Here is a 21,534-nt window from a genome sequence, read left to right as displayed (position 1 = left end):
GTCAATGGTTCCGGGGCTTTGTGTTTCCCAGCCGGGAGCCGCGCCGGCCGTGCCGCTGGGGGTGATGCAATGGTGGTGACAGAGGTGCGGTGGGTGAGGAGCGGCGGGACGGGGACGGGGACGAAAACGGGGACGGGAACGGGGACGGGACGGGAACGGGAACGGGAACGGGGACGGGGACGGGGACGGGGGACGGGGACGGGAACGGGAACGGGGACGGGAACGGGGACGGCAATGGGGACGGCAATGGGGACGGGAACGGGGACGGGGACGGCAATGGGGACGGGACGGGCCCTCGGAGAGAAACCCCGAGGGGCGGGAGAGGGGCTGGATGAGCGCTCTCTGCCGCCTCTGAGCGGTGCGAGGCGCTGGCTGTGGGGTCTCTGCTGGGCACGTTTTCTCCTTCCCCTTGAGATGCGTCGATGCACTTGAGGGCTTTTCCTCTATTCCCTGCTGGGCTACCTCGCCACAGAGTCAGGTGAAAATGCCCTTTTTCTGGGAAGGGCAGGGCTGGGTGTCCAGGTCACTGCAAAATGCATCCCATCGCAGAAAGGGCAGAGCTGGCGAGTGGCTTTGCTGTGCCCGGRCAGGGTGTGGCTGGGAATGCCGCAGGACGCCAGGATTAGGGGACATTGGCGTCGAGTAATTTTGTGCACAGGCGTTCCTCTAGAGGAGCTTTGCTCTTATGAAGCTGCAGTACAGTAAAGATTCATAGTGATCTTTCTTCTGGTAACACCTCAGKCTGTGAAAGGTCACGTTATCTGTCATCTTGGAGAATCGTCTTGCACACTTTTATTGTAATTTTGTGCATAAATTGATGTTTGCCATCACTGAGAAGGTAGGTCTACTATGAAGTGCAGMCTTGTGTTGGACTGTCTCTCAAGGCCTGTTTCACATGACATCAGTGTGGATGCTCCCCACTTTAATTTCACTTTTCTTTTTTGTTTTGTTTTGTTTACAGGAGGAAAACCGTTTTCRGGAATGTAAGTGCTGTTAGACTTAGTCTCACATTCTTTCATTTATTCATGAAAGCTGTGACTGTTGTATTACTGTTGTCTCTGGAAATCGTAATGTACTTTCATTCAATGTTTGTCTTCTTAACTTAAAGTGAAACCCTGTGTTTTAATTCTCTAACTTATCAAGTCAGACTGCAGACAGTGAAAATGATCATAAGTCTGTGTGATCACCCTGTTGGAAAGRGAGGAAGATGCAGTAGTTTTCTGATACCTTTGCCAAAAATTATTTTTGAGCTTTGTCTCATAGCAATTTAATATTTTGAAATGGACCCAGGAGCAGTACCCATTACACGTTACCTGCATTTCATAGGTAGAGAAAGCACACACATCTTGGCTTTCAAGTTCACRCTGGTCCTAAATATCCTAATAGTTCATTCTCCATTCCCATTCATCATTTTTTTTTTCCTTCAGATCTGTTTTCCTGTGGTATGTAATCTGTCTGGGACTGTTTGTTTTTATAATATCATTAAGAAAGCAAGAAAAAAAAAATCCTGATAAATAGCAGAATATCCAGACATTTCCTTTAAATGGTTCACAATGACACTAATGAWTTTCAAAAGGTAAATACCTGTGTTCCACATTACTGAATTCCTGGCTTGAATTCCACTAGCAAATAGGGGCAGTACTGAGGTAAATAGAGAGAAACTTTAGGTAGCAACCAGTATGTTTTGCTTTTTATAGTCATAATATCCTCATGTCTTGTCACACCACCTAGATTGCTTTTGCTGCTTCTTAATGAAAATGCACCTTCATTTGACATTCTTTTTTCAGCTTAAATCCRTACTATCCCAAGCATTTTGCAGAGTCTGTCTGATTTACTGCTGTCCAGTATATGTGCCCAGTGTCAGCTGTCATTTCAGCCTTTCTGAATGGAAGTAATCTATCAGTAAGAATGTACTTKCAGGAATTAAATTAAAACACCAAGTCACTGTCATATTTGGATCTACACCAAAGAAAATTTCTGTTTATGTCTTTTCTATTTTGTAAGACTTGAAGCCATATAAATGTCATGTTCTTACAGAAAGGGTGTGTAATTTTTCTTACAGAAAATTCATAAACGTTTTCCAATATGCATTTATTCGATGCTTTCTTTTCCACTTAAATATCTTGAGCCCATGAAAATGGAGGAAAACACTAATATCCAAATAAAAATATAATTAAATTGTAGGAATGCATCAAAGAATTGTTTAATCTGCTTCAAATTACTTTTTTCTTAATCACACTGTCAAACTGCAAAAAGTCAAATTTAAAGGGATCAAAATTAGTTTAAAACTTAATTATTAATATGTAATCTAAATATGGTATCAGAGTTAATCGAGTAAATAAATTGCATTAGCAGGTGGATGTATAAACTTCTCAGTTTTCTCTGGGTAATATGGGAATATTGCAGCTGACTGACAAACAAAGCCTTAATGATAGGTGTGTTTTGGTAACCACCAACTTACCAAATTGACCTTCAAAGTTTRTTAGATGGGTGAAAGCTTTTTACAGTGGCAGTTTAAACAAATACTATATAAACATAACCAAGGTTATGATTAGGCTGATTGTTTTGTAGAAGGAAGGCTTTGAARTACTCTGTGCAGCTAAAGCTATTATATGCTTCCCGGGTTTTTGATTTTTTGGGTCTTTTGACTGTTTCTTTGTTTTAATTCTGGGAAAAGGGATTCAAGTGAACCGTGTACTTTCACTAATGCTTAATCTGTTATGCTCCTTGCACAGCAGTGGATCAGTAATTTGCTCAGGAGTCGCTCCAAAGAGATACAATCTTTTGCAAGTCAGTAGTTCTTTACATGGGCACAGAGYTTCCCACCTGGTGGACATGGGCATGGCATGACAGAGAGTGCTTAGGAAGACTGCTGTGTTATTAGTCTCAGCCATCTCCTCCTCTTAAGCCATSTCCTGTTCTTTTTCCTGCATAGTTCTGAGAAGTGCAGGCAAGTTTACAGCCTATTGCTGACCCAAAGGTTCTTTAGAAAGCAGCATTTCTCACTAATTGTCAGTTTCATAACCTCTGGAGGAAAGCCATAAAGAAGATGACTAAGCTGTGCTCTTGTGTATCTTTCTTTTGGGCAAAGTGCTTTAGTACATATAGTAAGACAAAATTCTGTATCATAGTTAGAAGTCACATTATCCAGAATTTGACAGGATATATCAGTGTAAGAACATGAACTAATCAGGAATTGGGTAGCCTCTACCAGTTGTTCTGAGATGCTCTGAATCATACGTTTAATGACTTTTGCCAAGAATTTGACTTTGGAAAGGTRTTCTAGTGTTAAATACATTAGACAACATGAACAGTGATATCTAAATTTACTTGGTACTGTTGTCAGTCTGTCCATTTCTGTGTGAAACAAGCTCACTCTGTAATGTCTCCACATACATTAGTCTGAAATGAAGAGAATGTGGTAGGGGTCAGTAYAGTTTTTGTTTTCTTATTCTGTTCACCTAATCTTGAAGACTTAAATGAAAGATTACAACATACTACTTTTTGTTCTACAGTTCTCTTCGTTGCTGCTGTTTTGAATCTCCAAGCCAAAGAGTTGGAAAAGGATAAATTCAGTTGAGTAGTACATAAACAGATCTTTGTGCAGTCTGGCAAAATGGCTGACAGCCCAAACTGTGATTTGAAGTCTCTGAGTCCTCTTCAGCTTTTTGAAAGAGTAACYGAACAGGGGGAGAAAGTCAGAGCACTGAAAGCAGGAAAAGCACCAAAGGTATTTGCATGTCATGTTTTGAGCACATAATTTTTCAATTTAGGTGCTRAAGAATTTTATTGTTTTAAGATCTGTGTTGCATTATGATGAGAAAAACTCTTGTTAAAAACTATTTATGTGCATTTTGTGAATGGTGGCATACCTGGAGCAAGGTAGTCACTAACAAGATGGAAGTTTTTACTCTTGAGATAAGAACAGAGTCATAGGCTTAGAAGTCTGCATCATCCAGTTGCTATGCTATGTGACAAGATCCAATGTATTTGTTTCCCAAGTAAATTTATGTCACTTGCATTCTTCTCTCCTTTTAGATGGCCCATGAAAACCTTTTTCTCTGGATATTATGGTAGACATTAGCAAATGTGTCTTCCTGTAACTGTACTGACAATCTCGGCTTAATCTCCCTTAAATAATTTAGTAATTTCCATTTATTTCAGGTTCCCTTTTCTGTCATCACTATGTTGGCAAGGAGAGCTGTTTTAATATGGGCTCCCTTAATGTATTGCCTGTGGGAGTAAGCCTTGAAAATGGGGAATTGAATAAAGTGTTGTTCTATTTATTGCTTGCATGAGATTTTACAATAGCTTTATATTRGAGAGGTCATAACCGTAACTTTGTGTTCTGGTTTGCCTTCAAGTCTGTCAATGAATTGTAATGAATAAATTATTTTAAGGTGAGCCACTAAAAGCATTGTAAAGTAAATTAGRTACTGATTTATGTTTTATTTATATACCTTAGGAATTTATGGTAAAAGTGCTAAGCTTGTTATACCTCTGAAAAGCAAGCAAGCGTTTTTTTCCTATGCAGAAATTTAAAAGCAAGACAGRCAGAGGTGCTTTAAATATCTTGGCAATGAGGATGATTTATATTCTAATGGTTAAGTATTTGCTTTACTTTAACATTTGACATTAATGCTGAAAACATTTAAATAAAATGGAGTTTAGAGATTATGAATAATGCAATTCAGGTCAAAGCATGGATGTGGGATTTTAGGACATTAATGTAATTGTCTATTTTAAGTATGTTAAGTGAAACAGTTTGTGCTTTTTCCTTCATTCAGGATGAAATCGATGCAGCAGTGAGGATGCTTTTATCATTAAAACTGTCATATAAAACAGCAACAGGACAAGATTATCAGGCAGGCTTGCCTCCAAAAGACCTTGTATTAATAAACAATGGCACAACTAAAGAAGAGGATGAGGATTTAGTTGATCCCTGGAATGTGCAGACATCAAATGCTAAAGGCGTGGATTATGACAAGCTCATAGGTATAACTCTTCCTTCACTGCTACTAAGGAATTTATGTAAAGTGATCCTAATGACCACAGAAACAGCAAGGCATCATAACAAATCCAGATCAAAACATCATAGGTAACATTTGATTTATGTCTAATCTTAGCATTTCCATGTTTGAAGAATTTACTGTAAGAGATGAAAATGTCCCAGGTGGGGATTTCCTATGAAAGATTTAAATACTTTGCAAAGAAGTTTTAAATTCAAAATCCAAGTTTTACTTCCAGTTTGATTTTTGATAAAAGGACCGTTATTAGAAGTTATGCTGACGAAGACGCTGTGACTGAGTATCTGYATCTTCAGTGGCTGGAGTGCAGAAGACAGGCTGGAGGATTTTTCCTATCCTGTTCTCACATCCCTTATGAATTAGARAGGGCAGGAATGATGCAAAACTAATGCATAAATCTATTAAGTGTAATAACTTCTTCAGAAGACACTATCAGACAGTCAAGTGCTGGCTGGGATGAAGGATTTGCAGCTTATTCAAAAATATGCAGTGTAACAGAAGATGTTTTAGACAGGGTTGTTACAAAACTTGCAAAGTTTTGTAATTTAAGAAACAGAGGTCTAGGTAATTTCCTTATTGGTTTTGCAGTTCACTGTTTTAATAATTTGTTTGTATCTGGCATAGAAACAAATGAGAGAGCTATTCATTACTTTCTTTATTTTTCCCTTTTTTTCATTATTGTCAATCTTCAATTCATGTTTAGTTGAGGTCATTTGTACATTGCTGAGATCTGCTTAGWAGTTTTTTCTTACAATAGAGCATACATCCTTTTATGTCAGTAATCGGATATTTGCTTTCAGGACAGTTGCTTATGTCAGCATTATTTTAACTCTTTGTGATGTTATTGTGAGATCTTATCAAATGTATGCATGCATTGGCTTAGTCTGCAGGAACTTACAGGAGAAAGAAAATGTTGGAAAGGGAGAAGTGTGCCAAGAAAAATATAGGTGAGAGAAGGGAAAAGTGTATTTATTAGAATCTGAAAGYGGACAAGATCTCTCATCGTCTTGTTATTTGCATACGAGTTACAGAGAAGTGATTTGGGTTTTTTATCTTGCGGGGAGAGGTTCCTCCTTTTTAGAAAAGGAAGAACCGCACAGTTGTGTRGGCAAAATCTCAGGATCCGGTTTTTAGATTCCTAAAAACAACTTACTATAAATTAGTTCTTGCCCTTTTTTTCAGTAACTGTATGTATGACCTTTGATATTACTTAGAGTGGTGCGTTAGCCTAAAGGGTTTGTACTTCTTTACACAACTCTCAGATAGGTGAATTTGATGGATGAGTCACTTAGCTTGTTCTAAGTTCTTTGTTGGAATTTTTTCAAAGAATGCTAGCCTAGCCACTTCAGGATGTGAAGCAGTTGCCGGTTGTTATTGATAAGCTTGCTTCTTTTCCTCCCCTTTTTAAAAAAAACAATAAAAGGTTTTGTCCAAGAACTTCTGATAGCTCCTATCTTAAGGGAAATTTTTGTGCCGCCTATAATCTGTTTATTTACTAGTGGTACCAGAGAAAGTTTCCAATGTGCTTGTCTTTAATCAAAGAGAAGAAATGAAATCACTGTTTTAATTAAAAGAACATGATTGTCCTAGATGTRTGTTTAAGTGTATGGTAGCAGCCTGAAGATACTCTGTGAAGAAGGGGTCTGTTAGCTAAGTACTAGACATGAACATCCCTAGAAATTTGTTTGGTTTTTTTGAGCATGAGCAAAGGGCAGAGGAGAGCCTGAGAGAGAGCTTGGTATGCTAACCATGCTGATAATCTAGTAAGCTGAATATTGCAAGTGATACCAAATGATTGAAGTTGGTGGGCATTTTTACAAATCATGTAGTCAGCCGTTCTCCCCAAAGCAGAGTCAGCTAGAGCAGGTTACTCAGGATGTTGTCCGGTAGGAATTTTTAATCTCCAAGGATGGAGATTCATGACCTTGCTGGGCAACACATTTATTTGACCATGTGCACAGTGTGAAGAGGTTTTGTATATTTAAATGGAATTTCCTCTTCTAAGTTGTGCCCTTTACTTCTTGTCCTTTCACTGGGCATCACTGAGAAAAGTCCGGTGCTGTCTTTTTTATTTCCTCCCCACTTCTCCTAAYCGCATATTTATACACATTGATAAGATTCCTCCTGAGCCTTCTGCTCCCCAAGCTCAGCAATTCCAGCTCTCTCAAACTCTCCTCCTATGACAAGTGCTCTAAGTTCTTCATCTTTGTGTCTTTTTTTGTGGATTCACTTTATCGGTCCATGTCCTTATGCTGGAGTCCAGAATCAACATAAGAATTCATAACAGTGCTCCAGATGTATCCTCAGTGCTTAACACRGGGAAAGGATCACCTCCCTTGGCATTCTGGCAGCACTGTTCCTGATACAGCCCATAAGRCCTTTGGTCATCCAATCCACAAAAGTGCATCGAAGGCTATATTCAATTCCTTGCCTGTCAGGACCTTGGGACCCCGAGGTCCTTCTGCTTTCCAGCCAGTTGGCCCCCTGGCTGTGCCAGTGTAGAGTTATTTCTCCCCAAATCTTACTGGCTGTGCCAGTGTAGAGTTATTCCTCCCCATATCTTACTGGCTGTGCCAGTGTAGAGTTATTCCTCCCCAAATTTAGGATTTTTCATTCCCTTTTGTTGAACTTCATGGGATTCTCATCYGCCCATTTSTCCARCCTGCTGAGGTCCCTCTCAATAGCACCACAGCCATCTGTTGTATCAGTCACCCCTCCCAGGATCATYCTACCTGCACACTTGCTGAGCCTGGACTCTGGGCTCCAGCTGGACTCTCTGCTGCTGCTCACGACATTTTTAGCTTGGCAGTTCAGCCAGTTTTCAGTTCACCTTGCTGTCCACTTACYTATTCCAGACTTCATCAATTATCTATGAGAATGAGATGGAAGGCAGTGTCAAAAGCTTTAGTAAAGCTGTGGTAAACAGCATTCACTGTTCCCACCTCAGCTATAATCATGGCATCATAGAAGGACTATTAAATTGGTCTGACATGATTTTCCAGTCATAAATTCTTGCTGACTATTACCRGTCACCTTCATGTCTTTAATATTTGGGGATGGTTTCCGGGATTATTTGCTTGAGCATATGCCCACAGATTGAGGTGAGGCTGACTGGCCTGTAGTTTCACAATTCCTTCTTCTACTAGCCCTTCTTTAATGTAGGATTGGTATTTGTTTTCTTGCAGCCTCCAAGAACCTCTCTGGGTTGTCATGACTGTTCAGAGATCATCAAGACATACCTGATCACTAAAGTTACTGTATAACAAATATTAGGGTATTCTTTTCTCCGTGCAGATATAACAGGGCAATGGCAAAGAGGAAAAGTGCACAATGAATTTTCAGGAAATTCAAATATGCTTTTGAAAATGGCAGTTCTCAGGACTTCTTATGCACAGTGAGTTGAAAGCTGTCTTGGTAAAAGCCAGAACAGCAGAGATGAAAAGCACACTASGAGTTTCTTTAAAGCTTGTTTAGGAGTGGAGACTGTGTCTTTGTCAGAAGTTGTTTAGAGAGGCAGATTCTTTGTGAGTAGAGAGCCTAAAATGTTTTGAGCATTCAAATAGGAAGAAATAGGTAGGGGAAAGTTACCCATTTTGCTAATAGAAAAGGTAAAGACGGGCAGAAAAAAGGCAGCTGTATAGTCTGAATGTTTAATAACAATATTTAGGCATTTCCAGTGACGTGTTCTATACATCAGAGGGCTTTTTTAGTCACTTTCTCTGACAGTACATTACTATTTYTAGGGTAGCTAGTCCCAGTTAATCTGGGGCACTTTCATGTTTTCTGTTTCTGTCAGATAGCCTCTTACCAGTTGCTATAGATGTGCTGAATCATTTTCATGCTCATTTAGTCTCTTTTTAGCATTCATCCAGATTACAATTCGTCATTTTGTAATGCATTTTGCATTTTATTAGTGCAGTGTTGAATAGTTCTGATGTTGAATAGAGCAGAATAGAAGCAAACAGCAGACTCTTGTATAGATTTTTTTAATGAGTCCAAATCATAGAACATTGGCCTGATKATTAGGATCCATGATGTATTTGGAATAGGAAAAATACTGCCATTTTACTCTATCACAATCCTTCCTAAATCACCAAGTTGTACATCTTACTGATTGCCAYGAAGAGCATTATGCATTTCCTTTTCAAGCCTCTTGAGGGGAGCAGTGTCTGTAATCATATGCATATTAAAGAAGAATTACATTTTCAAAAGAGTATTTGGGATTGGTGATGTCTGAGTGAAAGTGACAGACAATGTTGTCTGACAGTAGAAAATTTAGACATCGAGAGAGAAACCTTCAGAGCCTTATAATCGTTTTTATCTTATGGCTTAGAGAGGCCAAGTTGTCGATATGAAGGTGTTTCTTTAGCATGTGTTTTTGCTTGGAATATCAATGCTTCTGCTGTAAGGAGTCTGCAATTATAGTAATTCATGGATAGAGAAATATTGCATTTGGGAATGAGCTGAGCTTCCTAGCATAGAGTTAATRCTGGAGGTGACTGCTGGGACTTCAGGCAAGAATTAGGAAAATCTAGCTACTTTGACTTGAAGATGTCTTTCTTAATCTTGCCTGCATTGGTATGTTCTTGGTATTCCAAGATCTGGTTGYAGCTATGCTGTGCTTATTTTAATTCTTTTTTTAACATTTTATGATTATAGTTCGGTTTGGCAGCAGTAAAATTGACACAGATCTGATCAATCGAATAGAAAGAGCAACTGGGCAAAAACCTCACCACTTTCTACGTAGAGGAATCTTTTTTTCCCACAGGTGRGTTTTTCTTTTATTAAAATTCAAAAGATGCTTTTGGGTAGACTTCCTGTGAGAATTATTGAGAGAAGCCTGTAACTAACAAAAACCATGTGCTTTTATACCAAGGCAAAYGAGCTGTGCCATTTGAAATTAGCAACTACTGCAGATTTCCCCTGGCAACATTTAAACATTGTGTGGGTTTTTCTGATACGTCCTCAGTAATCCCAAACTAAAGAAAAGTGCACAGAGTGTAGGTTCATTCTGGCTCTGCGTCAGCAGCCAGAGGCAGTAGCCTGGCAGGGAACTCCAGGTGCTGCTGGTGATTTCAGCAGGGCTCCCATGGCCTCTGCATGTTTGTGGCATGGAAAGGCTCAGGGAACAATCTCAAGCATAATCCTGGCAGTGACCTTCTCTGTTTAATTGTTAGCACATGGGAGCTTTGGGGCTGTGGCACCAGCAGGTTTCACAGAAGGGCCTGAGCATGGCTGAGGCATAACCTCCACCAGAGGTCAGCTGTGCTGGTTGGTTGAGTTTGAGAAATGATCCCTGGCTGTTTTACTAGGCCCTAGAGATTRTTATCCGTTGAAGTAACTTTGAAAGTTGCACAATTTCAACATTACATTTTTAGTTTTTATTTCATTTTTCTTTGAGGGATTTTTCCCTGTGGAGAATGAAGGATGCTTTTCTTAAATTAAGAAATGAGTAAACAATAACTTTTTTTGTTTCTAGGGCATTTAACATACTAAAATTTATTCATAAATACATTTGGCTTTAAAAGCACTCAGATTTTGAATAGAGGCTTTTTGCTGTGAATATTTCTTACTAAAGAATTGTATCATGTTTTCTCTTCTTTCTCTAGAGATATGGATCAAGTACTCGATGCTTATGAAAATAAGAAGCCGTTTTACCTTTATACAGGCAGAGGGCCATCCTCTCAGGCAATGCACGTTGGTCATCTTATCCCATTTATGTTCACAAAGTAAGCTATTTCTACCATTTGTGTTAATCAAAGCATTTTTTCCAAAGGAAATACTGAACATGGCTTGTGAAACTGCCAGAATGATGCATTGCAAGAAGTTCTGATTATGTGAAGTGAATATTAATGAACTTAATTCAGTCTTACCTTTTCACTCAAATGATCACAATCCCTCCATCACCATAAAGCTCTCTTCTTTATTCCCTTAGCCAAGTGGCACTCCTTAGAATTTTTGTTGTTCCCCAAAACCAGTTCATTACAAGACTCAGTAGCATTACTCTGTAAAGCGGTGCCTGCAGCAGCAGGACACAGAGACATTGGGCTCAGAAAGCTAAAACCTCTTTGAATTCTGGTTCCTYTGCAATTGGTGACCATTGTCATGGGTACAGGAAACAGTCTTTTTTCCAGGTAAACTGTCATTGTAAGCTGCATAAAAATTTTATCTGTTCACATAAATACAACTGGATATGCATACAAAGAAAAGAACGGGCCTCTTCATATACTTTTGTTTAAATATATAAAAATATTAGCTGCATGACTTACAACTTCATTTTCATTTACTTTGGGATAAAATTTATCTCTTCCTATTAGGTGGCTGCAAGAAGTTTTTGATGTTCCCTTGGTAATACAGTTAACTGATGATGAGAAATATCTTTGGAAGGACATGACAGTTGAGAAGGCATATGAATATGCTAGAGAAAATGCMAAAGACATCATTGCATGTGGTTTTGATGTCAATAAAACCTTTATATTTTCAGATCTAGACTATTTAGGGTAAGTATAAATTTCTTTGGAGCATTGTAAGGGAAAAGATGTGTTTTCTCTCCAACTTTGAGAGCCAGCAATGTTTTAATTGTMTCTAAATTTGAAATCTTCAGGACAGGTTTTGTAACACTTGAAATAGAAACTTTTTTTTTCTGCTTTCTAACATTTTGTATATACTATTGTCATTCTCCTGTATAACATATGAATATATACTTGTGTGTCCAATGTGTAAATTATAAAAAATATGTTAAACCAGCTTAAGTGTAAAAGTACCTAAAACCACCAAGACACTGCTGTTTCCATTGCTTTACCTCCTCAGCAGAAGTAAAAAAGGAGGGCATTACTGAGCTACTTCTGGTTTGAAATGCTGCTGTTGTTTAGTGACAGAGAAAATCCAGCCAGGGAACTTATCCCCATATAAAATTAGGCTCCGTAAGATGTAAGCTACTGTTCATTCAGAAAACAGCAGTGTCCTGTATGGGATACATACTGGGGATACCAAACAAAACAGAAGACATGATCTATTTAAGAAGTCAGAGTTCACAGAGAAGCATAAGGAAAGTAAACTTCAGGCATTCTGGCACCATTTCCAAATCATAGTATTTCTGGGCTTAGACCGTTACTTGCAGAAAAAAAAAGGTTTGTAGTAATTGTTGGGGGAAGGGAAGAATAAATTAATTTTCAAGGCATAAATTTCCTGTTCGTAAATAATTCTTTAATTATCATCTCAATGGGCCACAGAAAGTCTGAAATTGTGAGATTTAATCCTGCAGGTTTTTTGTTGTTCTCAGCTGTTGCAGTGAAAGTTTGTGCACACACTCTCCTCCTCTTCTCATTTTATTTTTCCACTTTTTTTTTTTTCTCGCAGGACAAGTGCCGGATTCTACAAAAACATTGTCAAAGTTCAGAAGCATGTCACATTTAACCAAGTGAAAGGAATCTTTGGCTTTACAGACAGTGATTGCATTGGTAGGAAGTCATATGAGTTACAAGAAACAGTGCTTGCTTTCACTTTCAGTGGAGCTATTTTAAGTAATAATCYAAAGAGATTAGTGTTTACCACTCATGAAACAGAAGAAAAGGCAGAAAGATCGTATTTCTGTTTTTGTGGTTCTTTCAGAATTGAAAACATTTTGCAGTGAAATTTCTAGCATGACATCAGCCTTTTTGGCCTTAGTAAGAGCAAAGTACAAAACATGTACTRTTTTTTATTCTTTTGTTGCAGTGATTGGAGCTATAGTCAGTTTTACCTTCTAGAAATTTCTATGTCAGATTTGTTAAGAAACTTGTCAGAAAAGGTTTCATTAATACACATGCATTTACATATATGAGAAAGATTGACTGGTGAATAGCCTAATTATCAAAGTGCTGGGTAACTCACTCTCCCATTTACTTCACTGCAGTTGCAGAYTTCTGTCACATGGCTAAAAAATATTCTGTGTAAAGATGGTATTAAATCCTGGATATTTCTGAGTATTGTCATCATTCTTCATCCATTAATTGGGTCAGTGACAGCTTTTTAGCCTTCACTGTAACCAGGGATCAGATTTCCCTTTGTTTCAGCTCTAATGAAAGATGGTATTGTGATAATGACTTCATCACACGTTTGTAAAAGTCTGCTACTTGCTCTCTCTTCTGATAGGATTTTGATCAGGGAAGCAGGTTGGCRATGCTGTGATTAAAAAGAAAAAAAAAAAGAAAGCTGGATACATCTGAGGTGCTTCATGAGTACAACATGCAAATAGCARTGATTCTAAGATTTAGAGGGAAGCTTATGTGATGACTGTAGCTGTTCTCCCACAAAGAAAAAAAAGGAGAATCTACAAGTAATGATTTAGTCAATTGTATTTCWGCAAGGGTAGATAGTTCACTGATCAAGAGAGTATGCAGTGATGAACTTTTTCTGAAGTCATTGTGGTCACAGCTTGCCTTTTGTCTTTAGTTTCTATGTCAATTGAAGTTGACGTTACAGAAGGTAAAGATGAAAATGTTTCTTCAGATAAGGCAACAATGCTTGATAAAGATAGAGCTTGGTCTTCAACTAAATATCTGGATGATTCACTTGTGCATTATACATATTGCAAAAAAWTCTCTCTATTTTTCACTGCTTCTGTTGATTGCTTAGCTTTTCCAAACATSTTTTTTAGGTAAGATCAGCTTTCCTGCTATCCAAGCTGCTCCATCCTTCAGTTCATCATTTCCACAGATTTTCAATGGCAAGGAAAATATTCAATGTCTTATCCCATGTGCTATTGATCAGGTAAGAAAATCAAATTGCTTAATTTTGTTTTCATGGATTAGGTTTTGTATTGAACCATTCTAGCTTTGTGGTGGTKTCTCGAAGCATCTGTAAAACATTCCTGCAAGCACCTTTCAGGKGTAGAAATTGAAAGACATAAAAGATGAAAAGATGAAGGCTTAAGCCAACAGTCATGTATTCATTCAGGCTTGGATCTCTCTTGACCTCAACTCAGTTCACATTGAGCTGACATCTAGGAAAGCAAAGAAGGTAACATCTATGCAAAGGCACGCTGACATGGGGTAGGAAGAAACTTTTGGCCATCTCCATGGTAACTTGGACAAGATGGAATGAGCTCAACTTGCAACACAAGAGATTTCTCTTGAACCATGGGGAAAAACCTTTTCTCAGTAAGAATAMAGAAGCATTGAAATAGTTTGCCAGAAAGGCTGCAGAACCTTAACAATCCAGAATTATAGAAAGAGCTAGAAGAACATCAGATACGAATGAGAGTAATAGGGTCTTTAAATAAGTAGTGTTTCTAGGAATCACATCCTGCACTGTCTGAATCTTTAGCTGTTTTAGTCACAGGGACAGGCACTGAAAAATGTTGTAATCATATTCATCTGCAATATTATAAAGTAACATTATTGCACTTTGATTTAAGTCATGTCATCATCACAGCAGTGCCACCTTGATCACTGATTTAGTTCAGATTCTCTGCTGGTTGATAGAATGCTTTGGGAGAACACTTTCATCTTAGGCTGTATCCATCTCCASACATATTAAGCTTGAATTAATGTAAAATTCTGTTAGTATGCCTATTAAGGGAATCAGAGTCTACAGCACTGTGGAAAAGGAAAAAGGAGATTTTGTTTGTTGCTTCTCTGAATGAACTGGATTGGAAATAGGTTCTGGAACATTTCATGGTTTGGTTTTTTTTCAGTTTGGTTTTTTCACAGCACTTCTTAAGGCATGAATGAGTCAGCATCAGTTAGCTTTTAAATCACATTTTTCAACTTTATTCTGTGCTTTTATTGTTTTAGGATCCTTATTTTAGAATGACCCGCGATGTAGCACCAAGGATTGGACAGCCTAAACCAGCCTTACTCCACTCAGTCTTCTTCCCAGCCCTACAAGGAGCACAGACCAAAATGAGTGCTAGTGACCCAAATTCCTCCATCTTCCTCACTGATACACCCAAACAAATCAAGACAAAGGTAAGGAATTGCAAATCCTGATAGCACAAAGCTTTTTAATTCTATGATAAAATCATAGAGTCACTTAGGTCAGGAAAGACCCTTAAGATCATAAAGTTCAACCATTAACCTGTCACTGCCAAGAGTTCAACCATTAACCTGTTACTGCCAAATCCACCAGTAAACCGTGTCTGTAGGTACCATAAAAATATAAACATCTCCAGCTTCATCAGAAAGTGCTGCAGAGGTTGGCCCACAGCTCCTACTTGATACCCCTTCCAGTTGTCTGCCTTCAGTGATTCTCCTGGATACAATGACAATTTTTAGTGTTTTCCTTGAACATATATGAATCCTTTTTTTCCATATTTTTCATGGCAAAGCATCTTCAGGAACTGACTGAGTTAGRCAAATTTAGCTAGACTATCAAATATGCCTTACCAGCTAGTCGGACAGTACAAATATTAGCTGGGATAATGTACAAAACATGTTGGGTTTTCTGATACCTGCAGAGCAGTGGTGTAAGAATTAGAGCTGTGGAGGCTTATGCTTAATAAATAAATATTTAAGASCTCATGCTCTTAAAATAAACATTGTGTTGCCATAGTTTTGAAATCTGACAGGTCGTGATGTAAACCTAATAAACAGCTTTTTCTCTTGACTGCCTCTCCTAGTGAGGAGCAGCAAACATTTCATGGTGTTGATTACAACACAGGTCAGACCTTTTTTGCTGCTTGGGAATCTATTGCTGCCAATTCACAAATAAATCTGCTCACTCCAACTCACAAATAAACATTAGGTGGAATTTCAACTCAGTTTTAAAAGGGGTATTTTCTTCTGTGTGAGCATATTCCTAGTTTGGTTCCAAGTTCAAAGGAAGATCACTCTTATCTGGTGTCAGATGATTTACTTTGGCAAAAGTTTGCCTGTGTTGTGGTATTTAAAGAAAATGAAAATCATTTTCTTGGGAAAGAATTTGTAGACATGAAATAACTGTCAAAACAAGAAGATATTTATATTGTTTCTGTTGGGCGGGCTTGGTTTAATTCTCTTACAGTCAGACTCTTCTACAGCCACCTCATAACACTTCATTCTCGTTTGTAGAAACTGATCAAACAGTACTGTTTTGTAGAATTGGATTTTTCATGTGTTTGGATTATAATAATTCCAGTTTATTAGCACAGTTACATAGTTGCTTTTAAAAAAAAAGATGTGATTTCAGATTAGAGAATACATGGTTTATGGTAATACTGGTAACAGTCTTCCATGTCTTTTTTCCTGGCAAGTAACTTGTAATCTGCAAAGTGATCCAAACTCATAAATCCTAATTCTACTATCTTTAAACTACTTGSGAAAAAAATAATAATTCTAGCTAATATTAATATAAAAGGCGTAAAGAAAAATCCTGAACATCATGTAAAGTATTGAGTAATGGAAGACAAACTGAGAATTATTTCACCTTCTGAATCCCATCAGAAACAAGTCTTTATGGAAATAGAGCTTAAGTGAAAGATCAAATATTTTAATAGCAAATAAATTTAAAAATTGATTGGGAAAGTGGCTTTTGATCATGGATAAAGTTTAAAAAGAGAATGCTATGCTGGAAAAAAAAATACTGCTTACAGCATTTTTCAGATTRTTGGTATTTTGTTAATTAATGAGGTTCAAAACTTACAGGTAATAGAAGATTAAAAATTACTATGTATGGGGAAAGGCTAAGAAGATTCTGRGTAATCCAGTGAGATGAGAGGCAGYATTTTAATAAACTGTCCTTATTTCACCTATAAGCAAAATACAGCTCAATTACCTATTTGTTTTCCTAAAAAGTGTTACTTAAATTTTATGTTGGTAGACATATTCAAGGATTCACAGAAATTCAGGGGGGAATAAATCAGTGCGTCACTATAGATAGGTCACTGGAACTCTCAKTCAATTACTAGGTGACAGAATATGTTAAAAATTAATTTAAGAAAGGAAACATTTTGTGTTTCAACAAAATTATGCCTTCACCTGACGTACTGTATTTAATCCCTCTCAGTTTAGGAAGAACTCAAAATGTAGAGATAAAAGACATTGAAAATATTTCTTRCAGGCTTACAAAATCCAGTAAGGAGAGAGGTCAGTGCAGAACACTATGTAAAAACTTAGTTTCACAGATGCTGAGACAGCTATTCAGGCTCCCCTACAATATAAGAATAGATGTAATGTGGCAGATGGCAGTTCATTTTCTTAAAATATTMATCAGTGCATCATTTCTGATTGTAGCTCATTGCCACAAGACTTCATCTGTAACATGGTGGTTGGAGAGATTCAAAAAAGCACTAGACAGTCTATACAGATAGTAGAAATGTTCATCAGTTGTAAATATATAACAGCTCCTAGATACCAGAACTAAAAAAAACCCCTTACTTCATATGCAAATGTGTCTCTTGGGAGGTTGATTGTGTTATCTCAAAAGATATGAGAGCCAAATGAAAGCTCAGCATATGGTTAAGAAATTTTTTTCCCTTCACTTAGCAATTTATTTTCTTTAAATTTGTAGGAAGATTAGTATCCTCAGAGAGTTCYACATATGTATAAATGTTTAAAATAGGCCAGTGGCTTCTGAATTTATTGAGAATGGGAATAGCAATTATATCAGTTGGTAGTGCTGTTCATCTGCCTATAGGAAACTATGCTAAAAAAAGGGAGGATGTCAGCAAATACTCCATTTTTAGACTGAACAATTGGGCAYTGGTCTGATTTTAAGCATTCTAGACAGACTTCTTTATCTTTAATGTAATCTTTAACTTCACTTTCTCATGTTTTCCTTTTCCCCAAAAAGAGGAGATTAGGTTCTTTATAAGATTTTTGCAGGATTTTCCTTGCCTTCTTCCATCTCTTTCAAAATYAWTTTCTTGATACAGTAAATAYCTTATTTTTTGCTACATGAAGTACRTTTCCTGTAAGCACAAATTCTATCCAACAGCTTCAGCAAAACAGACTTAAATTTTTTTCTGACTGAGTTTTGGGTAGATTATTTTTAATTTTCACTAATTTTTGTTCTGGCTATGCAGTCTGAGGAGTATGTGTATAGCCATTTTTTCCCTGCTGGGTTCTGATGACCTCCTTTTTTCAGTCCTGAGCCTCTGCATTAACTTGTCCCACTCATTCTTCAGCTAATCCTCCCTTTATAAAGAATTTGGAGGATCATGACACATCTCTGTTTGCAATAAGGTAATCCTGACTGTAGTGGGAATTACAGCATRACTTCATGGTGTTGTTTCAGATTAACAAGCATGCCTTCTCAGGAGGCAGGGACACCATCGAGGAGCACAGGAAGTACGGAGGCAACTGTGACGTCGATGTGTCCATTATGTACCTGACCTTCTTCCTGGAAGATGATGACAGGCTGCAGCAGCTGAAGCAGGTGAGTAASCAGGCTGAAGGCATTATGCATTCCCTGCTCTGAGGACAAAGCTGTACCTCAGCCCTCAACAGAGCTGTAACTCGGTGCTCCTGTGAGCCTTCTCCAGGAAGGTAATTTTGGTGTCATTCTCACGCTCACCATCCCTTGCAAGGTTCAATATTAGTATCTCAGTTTTTTTTTGTTTGCCGCATCCTTTCTCACAGGCAAATCTCTCTCTTTGAAAAAAAGCAATCCCTGGTGTTTTTACAGGAATCCCCAACATTCTGTAGGACAGTATCTTCCCTACCTTTCAAATGAGGCCACCTTGTCTTTAGCGTGGTTTTAGTTGTATAATAAACTCTGCCTATTCCTTATTGTAAAGTACCTTTACCTATTGTAAAGCTGCAAAAGCTCATGTCAAGCTTTCACTTGCTGGTTTGGGGATTTTTCTTATCATCACAAGAAATTTAATAGCTCTGAGGAATTGATTCACTTATCCCAAGCAAAAACTGCTTCCTGTAAGTTACATTTTCCTTAAGCCTGTCTGGCAGGCTTCTGTCCCCAGGGCTGGTATCCAGCCATTTCCATTCGTCACCAATGCTAGGTGATGTGTGTTCTCTGGAAGGCAGAAGCTTCAGTAGATAACACCTGTGTCACATTGGTTTATCAGCTTTCTCCTGCKGGGAGCAGCCAGAAAGTCAAGAGCTGCAGATTCTTCTCCAGCYCTCTACTCCTTCCCACACAAGAGCAGGGTTAGATAGCTACTTCTTCCCCTCCAGACTGTTGTAAATTCCTTATGGAAACCTGGAACTCATTTGACTTAACGAGATTTTTTTCATTAATTTCCAACCACTGCAAGAGTGTCAGCCTAACTGCTGCAGAGCAAAAAGCCTGGCCTACAGCTTGCAGCTTGCTGCAGTGCTGCCTCAGGCCTCAGAACCTGAGTAGAAAACATGAACTCACCCATTGTAGCAGCATCAGTGYAGCTGTTTCAGGTGTAGCACCAGAGGGCACTTTCAGAGAAAGCAATGTTGGTGTTTTTATAATAAACTAACAAGCAAAAAATAGTACACACATCCCAAAAGCCATCACTGAATTGCAATTCCATTTATTCTTGTTAACKTATTTTACTCTTGCTGAGTGAACATGAGCAGCATTTAGACCTTGGACAGGTGTTTTAAATGGCTTGGTGACAAGGGGAGTTAAGAATATCATGTTTATTGTCATTTCAAATATAGTTGAATTGCCCCAGACGTGGTTTTGAAATTGTGGCTGAACCAATAAACTGTTAGCCTGTGGTTCTAAGCATTTYGGTTTTGAGCACTGGAATGGATTGCCAACTGTGAATATGACTACAGTGTCAGTGTAGATTCTGAGTGCCTTTGCTACAAAGAGGGTATTTTAATCACATCTAATCTCTTACCCAAATAAGGGAAAAGTATGAGAATTTGTACCTGTCATTCCAAAAAAAAAAAAACAAAACAAAAACAAAACATCTTAGGGTGCCTGTTTATTTGAACTGGGATTCTGGGGAGGAAAATATGCCGTTTCCTGCAAGTAATTACAGGATTTCCTTGTTAAACTTGTGAATGTAGTTTATTCAGTCCTTATAATAACTAGTCACATACAAACTTTCCCAGCTGCCTTAATCTTTTAACAGACAACAAGAAACTCTGCAAGTTGCATTTGTTGCATTTTTAGAGTGATACCAGATAATCTTCTAAGGCTTGTGCTTATTTTTAAGACATCCAGATCTGTCTTTTATGGAAATACTGGTTACTGAGTCTTTTTGTGAATGGCACCATGTTCAGCAACCAACACTTTCTTGACAGGCTTAYACCAGTGGGGAATTGCTCACAGGGGAGCTGAAGAAGGTGCTTATTGAAACAATGCAGCCCCTGGTAGCAGCTCATCAAGAAAGAAGGAAGCAGGTCACAGATGAAATCGTGAAGCAATTCATGACTCCAAGGAAGCTGGCTTTTGAATTTTGAAGAAATGTGTATGTAACTTAGCACTTGATAATCCACAACYGAGTAATTGTTGTCTTCTGTTGTATGTCATCATTCCCTAGTTATGTACAGCCTGTAATCGGTGCTTTATAAATAATTAGTAAATTATCATGAACAGCAGAGTACAGAAAAAGTTGAAAATAGAACTTGTATCTATTTAAAATCAGAATATGCAAGACAGAATTGATCAGTCTTGCAGAAAAGCATGTCTGTCAGCCCAACATTGTATTTTAATGTATTTCATGTTGAAAATATAAATAAAATTTCCATTTGATGATAAAGGCTAACTTGGAAATTGTTTTAAACATGTTGGTAAGAGGTCATATCTCAACCTAATAAATAGTGGGTCCATTTTCTTTTTTGTTGTGTACCTTAGTTTACTAGACTSTATGTCCTCTTGGGCTACTGAGAACATGCTGCACACAAAAAGGTTGTGAATGTTACAAAGTGGGATCAGTACAAAAAGAGTGGACACCTGTGAGCTAAACACTGGCAAAAGAATATCAGACTTGTCTTGCTATCACCTTCCTCTTTGACAAGTTTCAGTGAATTTAGTTATAAATCACAAGCATTAAATCATACTGTGAAAATGAAGTCACACTGGACACTATCTGTTCCCTTTGGCTGCGCCATGTTGTTTAAACTACTGATACTTATTTTAGGATGTATTCCAGTGAGAAAATATACTTTGTTAAAATACCCCATGTAATATTTAATTATATCCTTTAATCGGAAATGTCTTTGCTATGATTTATGGAAGAAAAATTCAAATTATTAGCTATTTGTTTTGATATGTACAGCACTGAGTGCAAACTGTTAGATCTGTCTTGTATAGAATGGCAAGTTGCTAGCCCAGACACAGTCTTAGCAAAGGTATTTTTATTTGGTGTAAATAACACAGGTGTGTTAACCTGGTTATGTTTGTTCAGGGAGCACAGAAGTGCAAGGCAAACCTACTCCTATTRCATGAGTTTCAAACTTGTGCTGAATATAGCAAGGCTTAGCTTTTGTCTTTCTCTTTWCAGTTTATGTGAGTTGGCATCACTGATCTAATGCCACTGACTTCAGTGTTTTAATGAGAATGTTTCCCAGAGACTGTCTCCATAACCCACAGGCAAAGCATCTCAGTGCCAGAAAGCGTTTAACAATGAGTAAGATTTTTTTTYCTAGAAGTAGTGGAGCAC

At 37.9% G+C, this 21,534-nt stretch overlaps 1 protein-coding gene across 1 annotated transcript; it reads left to right on the top strand.

Moving 5' to 3' along the window:
• Positions 1 to 20: 20 nt before the first annotated feature.
• WARS1 (tryptophanyl-tRNA synthetase 1) lies at positions 21 to 20,884 on the top strand. Its single transcript, XM_057377638.1, has 12 exons — positions 21 to 84; positions 962 to 983; positions 3,516 to 3,730; positions 4,788 to 4,995; positions 9,687 to 9,795; positions 10,637 to 10,756; positions 11,345 to 11,527; positions 12,387 to 12,487; positions 13,666 to 13,778; positions 14,804 to 14,977; positions 18,222 to 18,362; positions 20,174 to 20,884. The coding sequence occupies exons 3-12, from the start codon at positions 3,617 to 3,619 to the stop codon at positions 20,330 to 20,332; spliced, it is 1,422 nt and encodes a 473-aa protein (XP_057233621.1). The 5' UTR covers positions 21 to 84; positions 962 to 983; positions 3,516 to 3,616; the 3' UTR covers positions 20,333 to 20,884.
• The last annotated feature ends 650 nt before the right edge of the window (positions 20,885 to 21,534 follow it).

This window comes from Malurus melanocephalus, unplaced genomic scaffold, assembly GCF_030028575.1.
Source record: "Malurus melanocephalus ecotype Western Australia unplaced genomic scaffold, MMel_1.1 scaffold_320, whole genome shotgun sequence".
NCBI classification, from domain to species: domain Eukaryota; kingdom Metazoa; phylum Chordata; class Aves; order Passeriformes; family Maluridae; genus Malurus; species Malurus melanocephalus.
Note: the sequence above shows the minus strand (reverse complement) of the source record. Positions and strands in the feature narration are given on the sequence as shown.